Source organism: Pundamilia nyererei, unplaced genomic scaffold, assembly GCF_000239375.1.
Source record: "Pundamilia nyererei isolate P.nyererei 1_Seehausen unplaced genomic scaffold, PunNye1.0 scaffold00185, whole genome shotgun sequence".
Classification (NCBI taxonomy): Eukaryota; Metazoa; Chordata; class Actinopteri; order Cichliformes; family Cichlidae; genus Pundamilia; species Pundamilia nyererei.
This window is the reverse complement of record NW_005187586.1, coordinates 502958-525314: the sequence shown is the minus strand read 5'-3', so window position 1 is coordinate 525314 and position 22357 is coordinate 502958. Positions and strand designations below refer to the sequence as shown.

At 44.2% G+C, this 22357-nt stretch overlaps 2 protein-coding genes across 3 annotated transcripts in view; one reads left to right on the top strand and one right to left on the bottom strand.

Annotated features, from left to right (window-relative positions):
• Positions 1-16414, bottom strand: part of hip1 (huntingtin interacting protein 1) — a 54173-nt gene extending 37759 nt beyond the window's left edge. Inside the window, exon 1 of one of the 2 annotated variants that reach the window (XM_005746924.1) lies at positions 16034-16414. In XM_005746924.1, the coding sequence (XP_005746981.1) occupies positions 16034-16150 (117 nt within the window). In that variant the 5' untranslated portion in view covers positions 16151-16414. Of the gene's footprint in view, positions 1-7832; positions 8328-16033 lie in introns of those variants that run through there. The other variant, XM_005746925.1, reaches the window with a different exon arrangement.
• Positions 16415-19683: 3269 nt separating this feature from the next.
• On the top strand, positions 19684-21932 carry bcl7bb (BAF chromatin remodeling complex subunit BCL7B b). Its single transcript, XM_005746905.2, has 6 exons — positions 19684-19863; positions 20365-20440; positions 20533-20620; positions 20928-21086; positions 21181-21284; positions 21396-21932. The coding sequence occupies exons 1-6, from the start codon at positions 19751-19753 to the stop codon at positions 21465-21467; spliced, it is 612 nt and encodes a 203-aa protein (XP_005746962.1). The 5' UTR covers positions 19684-19750; the 3' UTR covers positions 21468-21932.
• The last annotated feature ends 425 nt before the right edge of the window (positions 21933-22357 follow it).

Sequence of the window (22357 nt, the reverse complement as noted above, 5' to 3'; positions counted from 1 at the left end):
TGGAAGTTTACTGCGAGGAATTGGAAGAGGAGGAGGAGGAGGAGGAGGAGGAGGAGGAGTGGGGTAGAAGGAGGTTGGAATGGGGAAGGGAAAGGAGAGATGAAAGGAGGAATGATCTGGGAGCAGGGATTTCTGTCAGTCTCTTTAGGAAAATTTTAAGATCTTCTCTGTGTCGAGCTGACCTCGGTGAATGAAAGGCTCCATATCTTCTTAGTCTGTCTCTGTGTGATCTTGCAGATACACCACATGTTGATGTTCGAGTTATCTTCTATTGCACAAGGCAAACACAAGTTTACTGTTGAGAAAAATCTAATTTATGAGTTTGGTTCAGTCACAGGAGTGATTCAGTGATCATGAGAAGACGAGGAGGAATTCAGGAGCTGGTTGCTGTTTGCACAGCATCCGCCCCTCCGCGCTCAGGTTGTAGTCCTGTCGATGGTGAACAGCCGGCGCTATGAATCATAAAGGTGAGAAGAGACAGACGTGGATAACAGAAAGTGCGCTTATACTTTGGTGCAGTATGGGTGGGGACTCTTTATTAAAAGGAAAAGCCGTAAAACTTACAGCAAGAAAAGTTCAAAATCTATCCACTCTAAAGTTGTCCAGTGGGCCGGGTAGGAGCCTTTACTGAGCCGATTTAGGACCCAGGGCCTTATGTTTGACACCCCTAGCGTGACCTGGGGAGAGCAGGCACGTGGCGGGACACATGACGGCCACCGGCTAGTTGTTTCTATGTAGGCACAAAGTATAACAACCTGACGCCGCACGCTTTCTTGTTTTTTAAAAGGTTAAAGGTCGGCGCCGGATGTTTGCATCCTGACACGCACCGCTGGATATGATCTAGAAAAGCGTACGCGTGAAAACAGCCTGTGTCTGCTGATAGAGTCCACAAAAGGAAGGCCAGTGAGTTATGATCAGTCATGTGCTTTAAAAAAAAAGTTAGACTTCCTGTTTACAAATAAACCAGAAGGTCTGACGACAGGATCTGGAAATTTATGGGAACTTTATGATTACTGGAATACTTTTCTTTGTTTTGTTTTTTGTTAAACAACCCTGAAGATTCTGTTCATGCACAAAAGGAAGAAAGAAAAAAAAAAAGACCCCATTGCAGCTGCGAAACCCTGATTTCTTGCACCACCTGAGGCTGATACAGAGAATGGTTGTAGAAAGGCTTTCAGTGATGCAACACATTCAAAAAGCTATTTCTTCTCCAGAAACATTGAGGCTGTGTAGACTGATGCACCTGTGAGTATTTGGAATTAAACAGACTGAATTTGAAGCTTCGCGTGTGGAGGCTGGGACATGAAATGTGGCCAATGGCAACACAAAAAGCCTCAAATTAAGATAATATTGTCACTCCTTTTCAGGAGTTATGAACATATAGCGCTGTATTTATTTACACTTAAGAGTTTGAATACAATCTATACACACTTCTTGTGTTTTGCACCTTTTTCCTTCTTTTAAACACGATCCATATTTCTAAAAATTGTATTCAAAGTGTAGGTTAACACTGAAACACCATGTCTACACTTAAGCCACATCTGCTTTACATTTTACTGATGAGGGAAGTGACTTTTGTGGCATTTCCTGTCATGGTCACTGGCTGCTAATTTGTCACAAGCACTAAAATTGTGACACTCTCGTGTTGTGATCTGCATGTGAGCTAACACAGCCTTCAGGGATCGAAGCTGTAAGTTTTAACATCGACAATTTGCTTTCCATCACACAAGAAAAAAAAAAGAAGAAGAAAAAAATCAAGGGATGATTGAGTAAACGCCAGTGCAACTGGTTCCCACATGAGGATGACCCAATTAGCCCACAGTGAGACTTTGTACTTTGTGTTAGGGTTGAATGGGAGTGCCAGCTGCCTAGATCTCCTGGCATTGGCTGAGGCGGCTTGCCGGCATCAATAAATCAGTGGCCTATTAGCCCCTCGCAGTGCAGCCACTCGGACCGGCTGACAAAGTCAAATGACGAGCAATTAAATCACAGGTGAGAGGAAAGTGATTATAAAGCTGAGGCGCAAAGATCCGCCCCGAGAGAGTCCTTAAACTGGGGAACCTACGTCACTGCATCTGCAGGGGGCCGGCATCTTTTGCGCTTCCCCTTTCCGCCCTGAAGCAAAGAGTCATAACGAGCCATCAATCAATTACTCGCCGACGCAACACAGAAGTCCTTTCTGCTTCTTGGTATCTACAGAAACATCTTCTTTTCCACAGTTCTGCTTTCAAACAAAGTGTTATTGATACAGTGTTGAAAGCACGCAAAGTCGGGCCTGGCAAGCACCAATCAGCTCTTCTGTGGAAAGCGCAGCATTGATATGCTGATCGTGGTCTGGCTGCGCCCGCTGAAGGCCCAGCGCACAGCACCCAGAGGGAGAAAGCATCTTCTGCCTGCTAAACGAACCGGCCCTCGCTGAGCGACTCCCTTCCCCAACCCTCCGCCTCCCAAAGAGCATGTGACTAAAGAGCGATGTTGGGCGATTTGATTCCCATGTCAGTCCCGGAGACATGTCATCTTATCGTGGTCACTTTACGACGGTCACAGAGAAAAGACAGCGCTCTCGGATATTTTTGTCTCTGGCGCGCTGTCGCACATTTCATGTCAGCATTAGTGCCGAGAATAACTCAAAGCTAGTGATGCTCAATCATGAGAAAATGACTGTGGAAAACCTCGGCAGGGCCAAATGAGAAGGGGGAGAGTAAATTCGGCAACACTTGTTCTCACTGGATTTAAGCAGGAGGAGGAGGAGGCGGCATCCTTAGCATGGGAGTGGAGTGATTAATTTAAGTTATGGTACTATGATTATCTGACAGCAGTTATTTAGGTGTGGATGGAGGAGAGAGCTCATGACAGGCCGTGGAGTCTGCTTTAGCTTCACCCATGTTCCCAGTGATTCTGACTCTGGCATGATATCAACAAGTGAAGCCTCTGGTCTTAAAACCTTCATTATGGCACAGCTAAGAAGGACTGCGTGTCTGTATTTAACAGCTGCATGCTTTCCCAATCCTTTTGCAATGTTTCCTCCTTCCGATTTAACCTCTCAGCACACCCAACAGGGGACAAGAGCCCAGAATGCTTTCACCAAGTCTGTCACTTTTCCCAAACAACAGAGCAGACACCAAACTGCTGTCATACCTTTTGAGCTACCCGTCTAAATTAAAGACGGATGTCTCGGAGGCCGAGGCTGGAGCTGCCGCCGAGACCGGTCCAGCTATTCTGTTATAAAAAGGGTAAACAGCGATGGGATGGAGGAAGGAATGAAAACAGGAAACGTGCAGGCTGTGAATGCAGGAGCCCTGTTAACGCTGAGGTGAGGCAGAGGAGGCACGGTCATTGTGGCTGACGCTGTAGGGGTGGAGGTGAAGGAGAGAAGGGGGGGGGGTTGCAGGCACTCAGTCAGGCTTCCTGTCTTGGCACACCCTCCACTGCCCATTTCCTGCCTGCTGAAAAATGCCCAAATCCACAGCACCCCCGCCTTCAGCTAAAACCTTGCTCAGTCAAGCCAGACAGGGAGCAGCTGAGACCAAACACTTTGCTCTGTCTCCATTTCCTGCCAGATCCCCTCCAGGTGTCTTTGTGTGAATACACTCAGACCTTTAGGAACACGGATATTTAAAAATGGGCAGTCAGCGATCGCTAACAGATGACCTGAAATAACAACCTAAAAAGAACATGCCATCTCTCCCCACTTCACAGACCGTAATATTTAGACGCAACTTATCAAGCACACACATCTGTTTGCAAACACCTGCACGCTTACATGTGAAGCGCACACACTGTGAATAGCATTTTCTGCTCAGCTGATCAATAAAAGTCTGATATTCACTGAATATGTGTTTTGTCTCCAGCTCAGTATATAGAAAAATCCAAAATGATCTTTAATTCATATACTATCAAATGCTTAAAAAAACAATATTTGTACTGTGTCTTATCTCTTTCTAAAAACCTTTGGAGTCATACCTGGAGAATACAGTACTGTGCAAAAATGTTTAGCCAGGCCTCACCTCTTATTAAATTTGGCTTCAAGTAGCCAGACTTTAATGTCTTTTTTTAAAGATTACAGTAAACCCAAAAGCAAAGTCGCCAGCTGGAAAACGAAACCATTGAGCTCAAAGATGTGAAGGGGAAGTGCAGATTTGGAGACAAGCCTTTCTGTGTTTGTTCTTATGAAACCTCCCTTTTACATATACACACATGACCTAATCCAACTGTTTAATCTAAAAACACAGATTACAGCAGTATGATATAGTGGTGTAAACATTTTTTTTGGACTATACCTCCGATGAGCATGGTTCCGGTGCACTCGGTATCTGACTTCAGGTTTCACACACTAAAAATATCCGCCTATTTCCTCGAAAATAAAACAACAGCCTTCATGGTTCAACGTGCACAAGTAAAAGTATACGTGGTAAAACTGAGAGCTCGCCTTACCGTGGTGCATTTCACACAAACAAGCAGCCTCCTCAGAGGTCACAACACCATGAAATAACAGTTTTTATTTATTCTTTTACAAATCCATTGAAAGAAAAGAAAAAAAATTGGATAATAACAGGAAAAGCGTTTTTGGCCCAAACATTTTTCCAAGAGCGACTCCACCCGGCTGAAAAGGTCACCGGTCTGAACAGAGCCCTCTGTGTTGCTTGTTTCAGGACCATGTTATGTGTCGCGTCTGACGTGCAAATCTGCTCCCGTGTGAGCCTCCTCGCATCTCTCAAAATTCAGGCTTGCACTGACGCAAAGAGGGCAGAGTGAGAGTTTTTTCTTATGTGCACGCAGGGAGCAAAAATGACAAACCCATGCATGCTACACAGGTGTCACTGCAGGCACTGAGGGAGCATTATCAACCCAGCGAGCTGAATCTGGAATGCAATGTACAATTTTATCATAGAGTGAAGGTGAAACCAGCCACCAGCCTAGTAACAATGGCTGCCAGTCATGTGCAGGCCCGAGGCTGTAACTGGGAGCTTGTTTTCCACCTAATGCACCAAGTATCTCCTGTCCCATTAATAACGGGGCAATGGGTGATGCAGATAAGCCCAGCGGGATGTTGCAGTCTCATAAGAGCCCACTAAAAAGCATGCAAACATACAGCTCCGGGATGTTTGGAGCGTGCGACCTAACAGCAATGGGTTCGTCGCTGAGGGTAGAGGTGGAGGGTGGCAGCTGGTTAAAGTCACACGTAGGTCGAAGGCCGGGCTCCACCACAATTAAACTCTCAGCCCTTCATCCCCGTGGCAGGCTTTTGAGCCCCTCCTCTCTTTGCAACTCTGCGTGAAAAAGCCTCACGGCCTCGCCTCAACTTCCTGAAGACGTATCAGTAAAAGCCACATCTGTGCACCTCAGCTCACCCCACCTCACAGCACAGCAATAACCGAATATACACAGGCGTCACAATCATCTGCTTCCGTGGCTTCTTTTTCATTTTATCTAAAACAAACTGTTTCAGCTGATGCAAAAATGGGGCAAACGTTCAGCTGCACGTTAGCACAAATTTCTAATCGGCCAATCAAATGCCATTAACTCAGTGCATGAAGAGAAACTCAAGACGACATTCTGAAGTCCAAACTGAGCATCAAACTGAGAATGAAAGGTCATTTGATTGACTTTAAACGTAGTGTGGTTGTTAGCCAGAGTATTTCCGAAAGTGCTGATCTACTGGGATTTTCCTACACAACCATCTCTAGAGTCTGGGGGGAAAAAAGAGGACGAAAATATCCAGAGAGAACAATTCTCTGGGTAAAAATGACTTGTTGATGTCAAATAAGAAAGCCCGGAGTACCTCGAGCTGATAGGAAGGCAACAGTAACTCTAGCAATACTTGTTAGAACCGAGGTATGCAGAAGAGCATCTCTGAATGCACAACATTCAGATGCAGCAGAAGAGCACACCAGGTGACACTGCTGTCAGCTAAAACAGGAAGCCGTGGTCCGGACTCACCGGAAATGGACAATAGAAGGTTGGGGAAATGTGGCTTGATCTGATGAGTCTCTATTGCTGCTGAGAGATTCTGACGATGGCGTAAACAACACAAAAGCATGGATCCATACTGCTTTGCATCAATTATTCCGGCTGCTGCTGGTGGTCTAATGATTTGGAGGATATTTCCTGAGCACCATGTCACCAAGCTCAGATCATCTCAAACTGGTTTCTTGTACATGACAGAGTTCACTGTACTAACATGAACTCGACAACCACCAGGTCTCAATCGAACAGTGCACCCTTGGGATGTGGTGGAACAAGAGATTCATATCATGAATGTACAGCCTACAAAGCCACAACAACTGAAGGAATGTTTCCTGCACCTTGTTTAATCTATATCATGACGAATTAAGGCAGTCCTGAAGGTAAAAAACAAATAAATAAAAGAGTCCGGTGAGTGTATATTTACATAAAGAAACTGTAGGTCTATAAGCATTCATCCATTCTTTGCCGCTTATCCTTTTCAGGGTCGCGGAAGGGCTGGAGGGCTGTCATCATCTCTAAACAACACACCCTGCATACCTTCAGCCACATTCCTCAGTGTTTCATCTCTGCTGTGCATCACCAGATTACCTGTGGTGGAGCGGTGATGCACAGTCTGCAAGACCCACTGGACAGTGGCAGAAACAACATGTAGAAAAGCTTTGATTGGAATACTTTACACTTTCCCACTTTTTCTCGAGGTTCAGCTAAAATAACCTGTTAATTGCAACTGGAAGGTGATGCCCTAGGAGGCTTTCCATCGCTACACCTACCTACACCATGTCTACACGTGACTGACTTCACGTGGGCGGCTGAGGTTTTTTCTTTCCTCACAGCTGAGAGACTGATTTTCCTGTTCCAGCTATGGACAGCCTGTCAGGATCCGGTGCATCGTTGCAGAATTTACACTCGCTGTGCTTTTCCTCCACAAACCTTTGAGTCTCCAACCTGGTTGGGGATTACTAGAGAGTAGGCTTTCTCATCAAACCACACACACACACTCTTACACTTCTGTACAAAAGGCTAAAAATGCAACCCCTTCATCCACTGTGAAAGGCTTCTTGTGCACCTGCTTCAGCAGTCCAAGCTGCACCTCTTTTGCCTCATCCCCATCGCTCTGAGTCAAAGGAAGATGAACAGGCAAATGTGGAATAAACTCCACATCGATCGCCAGTTTGGAAACATCACTGCTTGTGAAGAAGTTGTACTTTAAATTCACCCTTAGAGCCCCCAGTCTCTTGATTCTGTGTTATAGAGCTTTAACTACACACTCAGACTGGCCTTGAGGTTTGTCAATAAGATCCTGTAATTGACATTCATGGCGCATTTAAACCATGCTTGCAGAACTTTTTCCTCTAACCTGCAGCATAAACAGAGCTCTGGTCAACACAGGAAACATTTCCAGGTCTCAGAAGAACACTATATTAAAGCCAAATGTGTGAATGGCTTCATTTACTTGCAATAGAAATGTAAAGCCTCCAGAGAGTAGGCTGCATTAACACAATCGTGTGCTTTCTGACTCTTGGTTTCATCATTTCCCCGACTAAATGCAGCTGTTCTTTCACTACAGCAGCTCGCAAACCCCTGGGATAAACCCACGGGAGACCTCCGAGCTTTCACAACAAAACCCAAACTTCCCACGGACGCATTTAGCTGCCATGTAAACAGCAGACAGAGCAAGTCCCTGCTTGCACCGAGCCCAACTTGCATGTATTCACCCTGCTGAGTGTAGTGTGTGCGCTCAGGACTTCTTGGACACCACCCCCACCTCCACAAAAACATGCAAACCCTGTCGCTTTCTCCTTTTTTCTCTTAATATCCGTCCTTAGCTCACATAAAGACAACCCGATCGGCTCTTCGGGACTTACGATTTTGCTCAGATCCATGATCGTCCTTCCAAGACGGCGAGCGGGGGATCCTCGGAGCTGCTGGCTCTCTCCTAACGCGCAGTAACGGGAAAGCGACTGAGCCTACAAATGCATTTGGGAGGAGAAGAAGGGGGGAGGAGGTGGCGAGGGCCGTTAGCTCAACATGTGTCCTGATTTGGTATTAAAATGCTGCTCTATTCTTCCTTTGCTTCCTTCCGCGTCCAGTCTGCTTTTCTCCGCGAGCTCTGCGCGATCTCTTATCGGCGAGGACTTCCAGCATCCGACCCGGCGAGGAGCTCAAGCTGTGTGGGAGGAAAAACCCAGAGGACTACCGCTAACGATAGGCGCTCATTTCACTTTAAAAGGGGCAAAAGAAAAGACAATCACCCCACTCGCATGAATCAGCCCTCGTAGGGGCAAACACTGAGGCAGGAGGCTACCTTTATTTTGCAAATAGCCCGCTCTCCTGTTAGACAATAGTAGCATGGAGCCTGCAGAGTGGGATGGCTCAAACACGGTGGGTTTCAAACTGGGGTCCGGGGAACCGCCGGAGGTCCTAACAGGGAGAGAAACAAAACGGGGTGGGGGGTGGTTGGGGTTTGCAACTTCCACTGCTGCTCCATTCACTAGTAGGAGTAACAGATGATCACCTGATCTAAACTGCAGCAGGAGCCAAAAGACCATCTACCCCTCCCCTATCTCCAAAAAAATAAAGAAATTTAAAAAAATGAAATCATCTTCCTCACCGTGAAAATCAGAAAAAGCAGGAAAGAGAAGAAGATGTGGGAACAACAACAGGCACTTAGATCAAATGTAGCCAAAAGAACAAAAAGGCTGTGGTACAAAGAAAACTCAACAACTCAACTATGCTGACAGTATACAGTAGGCCCCCTATATTTCCATACTTTATATGCACACACTGCCTTAAACCCTTATCTTGACTGACTACAGTTAAGCCTGGAAAAAAGCAACTTTCAAAAGGTGAAAAGTGGGGGAAAGGAGCTCAGCGTCCACCAGGAGATCAATCCTGGGCAACTGATGCCCCCATCTGGTGCCTCTGAGAGTCTTCAGTTATTCTGTGTTTGTGTCAGCCTGCAGGATTTGAGCTTCACAACAGCTTAAAGTTTCAGGCCCTTTTGACTCAGAAAATTCTGTGAGAGTCGTCTATAACAGACCCTCCATAAAGATACCATTTTAACATGACATAGCAGGTAAAATGCAGGTGTTACTAATCCCGTAAACTAAGCCTCTGTACTGAAATACGAGCTTCATTAATTCGATCAGCAAGTCCTAGATGCTTTTCTTCATACCTTTGTTGTAACGAGTGGTTATGAGAGTTACTGTTGCCGTCCTATCAGCTCAAAGCAGTGTGGTCATTCTCCTCTCACCTCCAACATCAACAAGTCAATTTTTACCCAGAGAACTGACCAGCCCAGCCCGTCTGGCACCAACAACTATGCCACATTCAAAGTCACTTAAATCACCGGGATGATGCTCGGTTTGCATTTCAGCAGGTCGTCTCGACCACGTCTGCATGCCTAAATGCATTGTGTTGCTGCCACGTGATTGTCTCATTATACAGTTTCATTAACGTGCTGTTGCACAGGTGCGCCTAATAAAGTGGCCAGTGAGCGTATATAAACAGCATATTGACTAACTTCAATTCACATTTTAGGGACCAAGTGTGGACTCAGCCATACACACAGAAGTGTCATCCTGATGCCAATAACTAGACTGTATAAAGTCGCCAGTGTGTGCGAATCTGTGCAAATCTGCGCAAAACATCCAGGCAGAGTGACAAAGACTCATCCTCAATGAAAAAGAGACAGTACAACCGCCAACATCAACGAGGCAGTCTGGGATTACACAACAGAAGACTCGGAGACAGCCAGTGAGCCCACAGGATCCATTTTTAAAATCCAGGCCAGGCTTTCAATCACAGCTGACCAACCAGGGCCAGGCCAGGCCAGCCACAATAATCAATATGTTACTCATTAGACTATCGGGTGTGCGCATTAAACCTCCAGGCTGCCCAGCAGTCAGTCTAAAAACAATGCAGGCTATTTTCCACCGAGTCTTCTCACTTCCTGGTACGGCGTGGGCCCATCGCCGAGCATTTCTCACATACAGCAGTCCCACTCTGTCTCTGTCTTCATTTTGACTCAGCAACACTCATCTCTGTTTTTGTCTAACCAGCTTTAAAAGGACACATCTCCGAGTTTCAGTCATTGTTTTAATTTAGCCGTATGAAGCATGTAAAAGTGCTCAAGGTGTTTCAGCAGTTAAATCAGATGTGGGCTAGGATTGCTGAGTAAGTGCAGTTCAATACGGGCTGGCTGGGTTGTGCTGTCAGCATACATCATGTGCCATCTTTTTTCCTGTTCCAGTAAACCTCTCACAGTCCACTTGAACCGTGATGTCATACTGCACCTTCCTGACTAAAGGTTAAGGACCAAGGAGAGCAAAGGCTCACCTAACCTGCTGATTATTTGTGTTAAACTTCCTACTCAGCAGCCATATGACACATTAGAAAACGTGTATCATATCTCTTTAAGCAGGTGTGGCTTGGAAAAGGTCGTTGTACCATGTCAAAACACAGTCAGGGGTTAAAGTCCTCCAAATGTCTCTTGTTTGAACTCAAGTGTTATGACACGACACTTTACCTGGAATATCTTTGTTTCTCGCAGTGGAAAAAAAAAGACATTAAAACACAGGAGTTTGTGGTGTGTTATCATGTGAATACGCTAACATAAGGTGTTATTGACACAGCAGGATGATTTTTAAAAACAGACTGGAGCCACTTCTTCATCATGTCTATATGTTGTACATCAGCAACCTGGGATACTGAAGCAGATGTTAGCAAATCGAATCAGAGGGGTTTACCACGGAGCGAGATTATTGGGTTAGCGAGCTACGTTGAGCTTAAACACAGAGTTTTCAGTTTTGCCGTGGCAACACATGCTTGAAGAAGTGAGGAGCAGGTGGAGGAAATGATTCCTTCATTTACAGCTCGGTTTTAGGAGCTGGAACGCATTTTATACGTGCAACTTGTTAAGCTCAGCAAACTGTGCACCACATCGTCACCGGAGCGTGCATGCATTCAGCCGGTGATACAGAAAGTGCATAAATGTTCTTATACTGCCAGGTCTCTGCTATACACCTGTTCAGTCAATACATTTTATTTGACTCTGATCTGCCGAGAAATCAAAGAGATTTCCACGGCTCCTTTATTTTGCTTCGGGGCAGTAACCTTTCATGTTTCAAAGCACAGAGCTTCGATGAGCAGCCACCACACTAGAAATAAACATCAGCACCGAGAGCGCACTTAGCAATAAAATAAATACATTAACTCGAGTTTAAATGCTTATTTTTACCGCTCTGAGTGTTAAATCCTGAGATTATTACCCCCCTCGTATTATTTGAAACTGTGTGACATTTGACTGCTATAGTTATAGTATAGTTGATGTTCTTTAAAGATTTTATCTCCATCATCATCTGATAACGTCTCTGACTGGAGCAGGCAGCGCTCACAGGGACTCTTTCGTGTAGAGGAAGAGTCATATGATGCGTGAAATGCCCCTTGTTATGTGAGCGCTCACCGAGAATGACGCAGAAAGTGGGGCTTAACAGAGAAAGTTGATAAACACTGTCATCTTCCACCCGGGGTTTTAGGTTGGGTCAAGCCAGCTAATGCCGAGAAAGCCCAGCTTTGATGAGCTTACTTCAAACTAGCAGGGAATTTTCAGCCCCAGACATTTATGTGTAGAGGAGACCTTTGTTATTGTGTCGGCAGTAAAAAAAAAAAAAAGCTTTCATTTTCATGCTGACATTTGGTATTCGTGTTGGCATGGTGACCATCAGGGCAGGACCTCTGGACTTATTATTATTATCCTGAAAGAATTATATGATAATATTGTATTATTTGAAATGAAGAAAACCTGACAATGACATAGCTTGTCACATGGAGTAAATGGAGTTGTACTCTTATAGTGCTTTTCTGCTCTGTTTGAGCACTCAAAGCGCTTTCTTACTACAAGCCTCATTCACCCACTCATACAACCATTCTTTTTCTTTTAAGCTAACTCTGATGAATGCATCAGGTTCAGTATCTTGGCCAAGGATCCTTCGACGTGCAGACTAAGACTAGAAGAGCCAGGGATCGAACCTCCTGATTGGCAGACCTCCTTGCTCTACCTCCCACGCTGCAGCCGACGAATCAAATACAGGCGGCTGAAGCAGCCCAATTCCCCTAGCGCGCTCTTCCACCGGTGACGTAGCTTCCAGTCTGACTTTTGACCTCTGCTGCGACTGAAACAAACAAGCACCCCGTCTCCACCTTTCACTGTACTGTGCTCGTAAAACTCAGCAGGGAACTCCAAAACAACCTGTAATTCAGAGTCATTGTTATTGCCACCAGAAACTCCGCAGTGCACTTTGTTCCACTTACTAACCAGTCACTCACGTCCCGCTCCATTATTCCACGCAGCCAGCGCAATGAGGCCACAAACCACCACCCGCCGTTTCTGCTCCCTCAGCGCCTTTAATGGTCTCGCTTTCGTGCTCGTCTGCGTGTATCCCGCATGCATGCGGATATCCCTCGACAACTTCCTGCGCATTCTGAATCGCAGGATGTCAAAGAAGATGACGAGGACTCGAGACAATGAGCGGCGGAGGGGAGCAGAAGGAGGCAAAGACAAAAGATGAGGGAGAAAGAGAGGCAGGAAGACGGCGTGATTAAAAGAAAAACGCCTGTCTACAAAGACCCCTGCTGATTCCTGCTTGTGCCCAAAGGCCGCGATCTTGCTCCTTGCCTGAATTCCAAAGCTGCCGTGACACCAAACGGAATTAAAAGATCGCGCAGGCCTGGGGGACGGGTCTTCTGCACTAAGAGCAGGTTATTTACTTCCTACGAATCAGCCCAAGGATTAATCAGACTCTAGTTAAACATCCAGCTTCAAACACCAGGAACAGGACTGCAAACTCAACCAAAACAACCTTAATGCTGGCAGTTCAGTTTGATAGAAAATAAAGAGAACATTAACAGTCAAACAGTCAAAGCACTTTTATATCCAGATACAGGAGTGCCCTCAGTATGGACAATTAAAGGGGAAGGATGAGGCAGACAGACAGTCTGATTTTAAGGCCTTCATTATGTAACATGCGTACAATGTGGTGTCACTCTGTGGCTCACTCTGCATATCCCAACCGAGGAGCTGGTGCCCCAGAAATGTTCCTCAAGCACTAATTATGGTTCCTATTGGTCCATAGATTACTACCTACGCCAGCTTTCAAATGAAAAACCTCTCCTGTCCTCTGGGAGCTCAGGGACCGGGAGCTGGCATCTTGGACATTTCGGAGCCTGAAGATAAAAGATGATAAAAACTCCCGCTGGTGTTCATTGTGTTATTTACTCCTTTGTTTTCACTACAGCTTTGAGGCTACGATTCAACCCAAACCAAAACACAGAATGACGTTTCAGACGAACTCCCCCGGAGATTTAATCCGCCTAAACTCTAAATGAAAGACTCGGTCGCTGTTATGAGACTAAACATGTCATTAAAAGTGCTGAGTGCTATCAGGTTGCCCTGGTTTGTGCTTTTTATAACCCCGAGTGGACATGACAGAGGGGATTTTGCACACAACAGAAAGGATCGGGCAGGAAGTTCTCAGGATGAGCGTGGTTAGAAAACCACAGAAGACATTTGGGTAAAAAAAAGAAAAACAAACAGCTTTTAATTTACGCCTTGAACTTGTCTCAACTAACAGCAGATGATTCTGGAGTCATTTTTAAGTTGTTGTTGTTTAACTCAGTGGGTCTAAGCCAGGGTGGGCAGAGTAGGCGGGGTACTTCTCCAGTACAAAGGGGTTATATGGTTGGATAAACTCAACTAATCGAGGGAATAAAAAAAACCCAAAAGTTATCATTTAATTAAAGAGCTGAGTGGACAAAAGGTTGAAAGTCAGTTAAAAGTAATGTGTAAGATGTATAAAATGGACAGTTTTTGTCTTGTATACTGTATTTCCATGTATGTTTGCAGGTGTTTTAGTAAATCCCTGCACCTATTTCAAATTTTCCTGGCAAAACATAAACAAACGAGAGGTACACTGAGAGCTCTGCACACCGCTCTATATTACGGATGTTGAAATCGGTCTTCAAGGGAAAAAAATAGCATGTCAGCTGAACTAAGTGCATGAAAGGCTAAAACAGTATGTCGTGAGGGTAAATCAGATAAAGAAGCGTTGGGAATAATCTGGGAATGCCTGGATTCATTCATCTGCAAAAAAGCATTGAGGCTATGATTAGGGGTTATTATACAGAGTCATTTTTGACACTAAATAGTCCAAACAAACTTGAACATATCACTGATAACCAGCAAAACAAGACATTTAACAGAAATAATAAGATTCTGTTCCAAACAGTAGAAACAAATAACATAAAAAAAGTTTTACATCTAAGGTGAGCTTGTTAATATGAACGGACGGATGAAAAAAAAGGGGAAAAAAGGAAAAAGCTGGTGAAAGAAAGAAATATCTAAAAGCAGGCAGGCTGTTGGGATTTCTATAGAGGTGAAAGCCAGCCACCCAGCAGATTTAGGCAGCTTTAGAGCACAACAGATCAGATGAGATTATCTCTCGTTGATCCCTGTAAAGCAGACAGCACATTCATTGATTCCTGCACCTCCTGCCGCAGCTCTGGATCCTCAGTCAGAACCCCCCCCCAACAAAAACCCCCAAAACAAAACAAAAACAACAACCACGAGGAACAAAAAGCAAACATAAGCATTTCCTCTCATACGGGTGACAATTCCCAATGAGTATTATCTTAAAAATTACACCTTTACGAGGCGGAAACTGACTCCATTAGTACGAAAACAGTAGTATGATCTGCCGACAACACATCAAACTTGGGCTTGTTAAAGCTTGCCTGAATATTTTCACCCTCCTTTAATGGGAGATACACTAGAGCAAGACAAAAACACCTTTCTGCTCAGACACATTTACTTCCCCCTCCAGTTTCCTCGGAAGCTGGAGCAACTGTGTGCCTGCATTACGTTGCCATGCTGGCACCTTCCGCAGGGTGTGATCTCAGGAGCCTGACAGTGACCCAGTGACCAGGATTGGCTCGAGATGCACAAAGCTACGCATGCGTCTTTCCCCAACTTTAATCCATACTGCTGCTGCGACGGGCTGGCGGAGAGGGGGCCAGACTGGATGAGACCATCTAGAGGCAGCGAGGCCAAATACCTACTGTGCACATTTAGGCTGTGTGGACTGCACTGTCCGATTTTAGCAGCAGGAGTGGATTGGGAAAAGCATGTTGCAGCACTACCACGCTGCCTTGATTCATCTGACCTACTTTCCCCCACCGCTTTCCCTCCTCTGCGCCTGGTCCGGGGCAAGGGGAGGGAGACCACCAAGCAGGAAGCAGCAGGCTCCACAGCACATACATACACACACACACACACACACATACATATATTATATATATATATATATATATATATGAGTAAAGATACACAACATTCATTATTCATCAGCAGCCATGAAAACTAAACACAAGGAAGGAAGACAGGCAGTTACCTTGGTTTTACAATTTCACCCATTTTCATCGTCATTTTTTATTAGTCCTTTATTTATCCAGGTAAAAAATCTCATTGAGATTAAAAATCTCATTTCCAAGAGAGACCTGGCATCATCCCTGGTCCTGCCTTAAATGCAGGGCTTCGGAGGCACTTTACATACATGATACAGCTCCACTGAGCCCCCCTCCTGTGTGCTTTTTTATGCAATAGTTATCTGAATTCAAAAGGCCACTGACCCACATCTCCACAGCTCTTTTGTTGTACAGTGGGCTCGTTTTGTGTCTGCTGATCTCAGACAGACGTGTGGGAAGGTGACAACAATGTGGATCCAAAAAAAAAAAAAAAAAAAAGCAAAGCAAACACGGGATAGGCCTGATCGACTCAGCTGTCACACGGTGACTCGTTTAAAATGAAGGAAAAATTTGGCTCCCGTGTCATTTCCTTCTCTCGCGTCAGACGGAGAGAAATAGTGACACAGTGCTGTGCATAGTTTAAGTTGACATGACTTTTTAAAAACCTCCCACCAGCGCCATAAAGAGGCTCTCAGCCCAGGACCTCCATCCCACACTCTCGGCAGAATAACGTTATTATATGACTGTGACCTCCTGTGCTCCGTACCTGCACTCTTTCAAAGTTTTCCCTCTCCAGCTCCAGGCTGTTGGCTCCTCCGGTCCGTCGGATCACTTTGGGGATAGCGTTGGGGACTTGCTGCATGGAGCTTTTTACTCGATCCATTGTCGTCTGAGGCAGATGAAGAACAAACAGCAGCGGGGGGGGGGGACAGAAAGAGAGGCTTTTAGCTTATAACCGTTCTCTAGGCTACAGTGAAGTAGACTCCGAACTGCGCTAACTATGGCGGGCAGCCGTCCATGCTGCGCTGCTGGACTCGTCGCCCCCGTTCACAGAAGCATTTGGCCTCTGCGTCCACCACCAACACCACCCCAGTCAATGACAGGAGCAGCCTGAGCGGCACCAACGTAAAGCTCGCGCACGAGCTCACCGCGAAGGGCTCACTTCCGCTTTCACTTTTTCAAACTAAAGTTCCCAAATTCCGACAGTTAGCGAGGACGTAAATCTCACATGTGGAGAGCGGAGATAGACTCATCTGTTACTTATATTTTAACTTACAGCTTATATTGTGAATATACACTCACTGGCCACTTTATTAGGTACACCTTGCTTTATTTCTTGTTTGCAAAGATTCAACAAGGTGCATGAAACATCCCTTAGAGATTTTCCTCCATTCTAACATGACAGCATCACGCAGCAGATCAGTGATGAGAATGTCCTTGTGCACCACATCCCAAAGGTGTTCTATTAGATTGAGATGTGGTGACCGTGGAGGCAATTTGAATACAGCGAATTCATTCAAGAAACCAGTTGAGATAATTTAAGCTTTGTGAAGTTGTGCTCAGTTGGGACTAAGGGGTCAGAAATGTGCCAAGATAATATCCCCCACATCATTACACCACCAGCAGTCTGATCAGTTAATACAAGGCCGGATGGATCCATGCTTTCATGTTGTTTATGCTGAACTCTGATCCAACAACTCATCACACGAGGCAACATTTCTCTCTGGTGAGTCTGAGTCACAGTTTCCTCTTTTTTGTGACATCCAGTGTGGTCTTCTTCTGTACCTGAATGTTGTGCATTCAGACACGCTCTTCTGCATGGTACCTTGGTTGTAAACAAGTGTTGTTACTTTTGCCTTCCTATTAGCTGGAAACAGTGTTGCAATCCTCCTCTGAGCTTTCTTTTTCATACCATTCTCTGTGAACTCTAGAGATGGTCGTGTAAGAAAATCCCAATAGCTCAACATCTCGTTAAATTCTCAGACCAACAACAACATCATATTCAAAGTCACTTAAATCAGCATTCTTCTTCCCTCTGATGGTCAGTTTGAACATCAGCAGACCATCTTGATCAAGTCTACATGCGTAAGTGCGCTGAGATGCTGCCATGCGATTGGCTGATTAAGCAAATGTTAACAAGCAGCTGAACAGGTGTACCCAATGAAATGGCCAAAGATCAAAATATTTTAGTTTTACTTTTAAAAGCAGATATTTCTTCAACCAGTTACTTGTCATGTTTTTGCTTTAAAAAAAATTTAATATGAACCAAAGTTAAATATTATATTTTGCATTTTAAGCCAGGAGTACGTGCCCCCTCTGGATGGCAACAATTCTGAGTAAACTGATGGACGTCCATGTGTGGAATTGTGTGTAAATAAAAGCACAAAATTCACCTGACTCATAGTGTTTGTCATCAACGGTGATGTGCAAACCTCACAATCTCTGAAAAATGAAAAGCCTTTAATCACAAAGTCGTGGCAGGAAGTTGCTGCCATTGTAGGTACCATGACAACTTTCAGCTGCATGCTGGGCTGTTATTTGGATATTTTCTCTAGTAACGGCCTTGGGACTCCTCCCTGTGTTGTCAGCCACTGGCTGAAGCTCTAGCAGTCCCCGCCCACGCCATCAGTTAATATGTTGACATTTTTCTTTTTCTGTGGCCTTCCCCACATTCAGCTGTCTTATCGTGTCCTGTCAAACAGATATAGAAACACTAAAAGAAAATATTCAATGTGATGATTCTGGAAACATACACCACAGAAATGTTTAGTCTGAGACTAAGATACAGATTTTTCATCGCTGAGATTATTTTTTCTAGGCAGCATCCAGTTTATTGTAACTCTCTCAGTCACTGATCTGATGTTAACTGAAAAAATGGCTTTAATCTATTTATGTTCATTCTTACTAAAAAGATGATAGTGTTAACAAACTTGCATAAATAAATAAAATATTCACACTACTTGACAATATTGTCACAATGTTTCTAGTTTCATTCTTGGCAGAGTGAAAACAAGTTGCTTAAAGAGAAGCTGGCCCTGCTTCTGCTCCTTTACTATCTGCAGATGACAAGCAAAGCAAACAAAGGATAATTTCCTGTCAGTGATTCTTTCCTATCTCAGCAATAAATCAACACACTGACAACCTTTGCTCTGTGTCCCCTGAGAGCCGGGAGGAGCAGGTCTGCTAATGCCTGACTCAAAGCTGCCCTCTGTTGATTACATGTGGGAACAAGTACATACAAAAATCAATACAAAAGCAAAGAAAAGAGCTTTATGCACTATAAACGTAATTATTTACTGCAGTGGATCCAAGATGTTCTGCGAGGATTTTATTTGCTTTGTTTTTAATTTGTATTGTTAACACAGTTTGTACAAATCTAATGAGCTTAAAAGTCAATATGTGAACTTTAAACTCTCTTAGACAAGCTTTCTTATAATTTCTCTAAGTGGTTTTCCGGAATAGTTCTCCAGGCTTCTTGAAGGACATTCAAAGCTCTTATTTGGATGTTGGCTGACTTTTGTTCCATCCTCTCTAACAATGATCCCACACTCCTTCAGTAACGTTGAGATCCGGGCTCTGGGGAGGCCAATCCATGACTCATAGCATTCCGCGGTGTGATTTTCTATACAGGCATGCTTTTTCATTGTTGGCTGTGTGTTTGGGCTCATTGTCATGCTGAAATATGTAGCCTTTGCCAATCAGATGTTTTCCAGGTGCTACATATGGTGGATCAAAATCAGACAATGGTTTTGATACTTCTCCCTGTTTCCCCTCATAGCAACCACCCTTCCACTGAGACCATGTCTGATGAGGCTCCAGCGAACATTAGATCCTAGGTGGTGGCTTCCACTTCTCCAGTTTCCTCCATTTTTTTTAAGTACACAGTTTGGACCTAATAGCTGATTCCCAACGAGCTTGAAAGATCTTCGGAAAGCTTGGAGAGCTATTCCTAAAGACCACTGGTAAAAATTGACAAGAAAGTCTGGCTGCTTGGAAGCAAAATATAAAGAAATAAGGGGTGGTTCAAGACTTTTGCACAGCAGTGTAGTTTTGAGTAGAGCTGCTAACAACTCGCTTTAAAGGTGACAGGGGCTCTGCACAGGGGGACAACCCCACAACATGTTGGGTTTATTTTTCTTTTTTTTTTAGGAGAATGCCTTTTTTAATGTGAAAACAAAATCCCCACGTCTCACTTTACAGCCTTCAAAGCTGTCATTAAGTACAGCATTTGAATAAATTGTACATTAAATAGAAACCCCCACTATAGTCAGAAGGGATGGATAATGGACAAAAAAGACGAATAAAATCAAACGCGCCCAGCCTGTCTTTACAGTACATTATTTATATATATAGTGTGAACATAAGGTGTCAGAATGAAGCTGACAAAAAAGGGAGAAAAAAAATGTGACGAATGAATCTCGCGAGATTACCAGTGTAACGGAGGACTGGGGCTTGGTCTTGAAGTTTTCAGATGCATCTGTAGATGAATCATAACAGCATCAAGATGTCGGGACGATCGGGCCGCGCTGAGACGCGAAGTCGGGCTAAAGACGACATCAAAAAGGTGCTAGCGGCCATCGAGAAAGTGCGCAAATGGTACGTAAGCGATCCGCGGGGGGACAATATGGAGGGAAAGGTATTAGTAGACCGAAGCCCGATATCTGCTGCGTCGCACAACAAACTTCAGTCGGAAAAGTTAGATGATTGACGGAGACGCCGACCAACCCGTGCCCCAGTTTGACAGAGGGGGCGGGGCTAGCTGAGTTTTTCCGCCGAGAGCTGTCAATATGGCTTCAGCCTGACATGCGGAGCGCGGCTAATTCCGGCTCGCTGTCCCGTTAGTCTAATTACAGTGTAATTCATAAACACCCGCGGACGTTTCCCCGGGGGTTTTAACCCTCTCCTGCACTGTGAGCGATGCCTGTTAGTGGGCACATTGTGATATTTGTGCAGCTGTCCATTGTGTGCTGTTGCAGAGAGAAAACGTGAGCGTGTATGCTGCATGTCATGTTAGAGACTGAGGCTGTAGACCAGGTGAAAGCGGAAGGTGTTTGCTGAGCTCCTGTCTCAATGTAATCAAACTAATCACATCCCCAGGGAGAAGAAATGGGTGACAGTTGGTGACACGTCTTTACGTATATTCAAGTGGGTGCCAGTGACGGAAACAAAGCAGGTGTGGGCCTTTTGTCATGTGTAGCTTATTTTTTTAATAACCTTATTTTGCTCACATTTCTTGAAACTGACAAATTGCACTTCCATTGTCAGATATATCGCACCAAATCCACCGGTGGAGAAGTTAGAGGCTTGAAAGATGTGGTCCTGGAAAACACCAACTCTCTACTGGATTTTACTGGTATGTTTGAAGGCTTTTAAAAATAATTTTTAAAAGGTTTGCTGACTTGTTTTGTACTTAACGCTGTCTAAATTAAAACAACAATCTAAAAGAAATTAGTAACAGTACTGCTCTAAAGGTGGTCATACCAAATATTCAGTTGCAGTTTCATGTATGTTTGCACGTCACAGTAATTCACTGGACCTATTGCTCATTTCATGAAGAAATGAGAGGTTGCTCGAGACTAATGCACAGTAATATATATTTCAAAAATGCTGTAAGAGCTGTAACCTCATGTTCCGTGCCTTTCCCTTCCTCTCTGCGCCAGATGAAAACAGCAACCAGAGCTTCCTGTCGGACGTTTACCAGCCTAAAATGGATAACAGCAGCAGCACCTCCAGCTCGCAGCAGGTCAGCCCTCCTCATGCCTCCAGCCTGCGAGCTGAAGACTCCCAGCCTCCAATGCTCGGCCAGGAGAGCGTGGATGGTATGTGGATAACATGCACTGCATCACATTTGTTGTGACGGTGCGAAAGCTTCGATAATCAGTATATAATCTCGCTGCCTCCTTGATGATGCAGAGCCAGTTCACTCAGGACAGGAGGGCACAGATGAGCCACCCACTCTCATCAAGGAGGACCTTCTATCATCAGGAACTGTCAGACGGAGCACCCCAGACACCCAGGTTCACTGCGTTAAAAAATGAGCTCAAAGAAGACCAAAAAGCATGTTCCTTTGTTAAATCATTCCTAAAATTATTGCAGTCTAATTAAATGTGTTTCTTTTCATTGAACAGGAGGAACTGGATGAATCAGGAGCGCCTCCCTTAAAGAAGATTTGCACAGGAGAGAACGCTGTTCTGAGATAGCTTATTTATGATCGTTTTGTCAAAATACACACAAAACACGTCCTCAGTTGTTGTGAGATTAGCAAAGCTTTGACAATTATTCTGGATCTCTTCATATATTTACGCAAATATTGCTTATTTTAAATTCAGCTTTTAAGAAAATGTGTATTAACTGCAAAATCTTCTATTTTCCCCCTACTTTAATTGATATTTGAAGTCATGCTGTGTTTCGTTTTTCATCTTGAAAAGGACGGGGGGAGCATTTTGAACTGTATTTCGCAGGCTTTGTGTATTTTCATGCAGTTGCTGTAACTGTCTGATTTTCCTGGTAGCCGCAGCTGAAATTATGCATGTTTCCATATGCTGTTGCTTTATTCTGAAGGTTTATTGGCGATTTTGAAAAGGTGTTATTTGTGAAGCTTTATGCAAATTGCTGTTTTTAGATGTGCCATTGTGTATTAAATACAGTGCCCTCCTTTAGAAAAAGAAGAAGCCTCTTTTGGCTTATCACATGCAAGAATATGATTTTTATTATATATATATATATATATATATATCAATATATATATATATATATATACACATATATATATATATATATATATATACACACACATATATACACACACATATATATACACATATTGTGTTTCCACTTTTCATTGTAGTGAACGACCTGCAAACCTATCCAGGACTTAAATTTTTGGTGTTTTGTTATTTAACAGGTAATCTGACCTGCATACCACAGGAGTCAGAGGTTTTGTGTCTCTTTAAACTTTTCCGTTTTGTTTATTTTTACTCTCAAGCATCCTAACTGCATCCAGATACAGACCTCCTCAAGGCAAATTTTAATCAAACTAACAAACAAAAGTCTATAATATGTTGTTCATAGTAGCTCTCTAAAAAACTTA

What these genes read in the sequence shown, in the direction of transcription:
- bcl7bb (XM_005746905.2), top strand. Translation starts at nt 19,751, where the DNA reads ATGAATCATAACAGCATCAAGATGTCGGGACGATCGGGCCGCGCTGAG. An exon ending in ATCGAGAAAGTGCGCAAATG is followed by an intron (nt 19,864 to 20,364) that starts GTACGTAAGCGA and finishes TCACATCCCCAG; the next exon opens with GGAGAAGAAATGGGTGACAG. An exon ending in CTCTCTACTGGATTTTACTG is followed by an intron (nt 20,621 to 20,927) that starts GTATGTTTGAAG and finishes TCTCTGCGCCAG; the next exon opens with ATGAAAACAGCAACCAGAGC.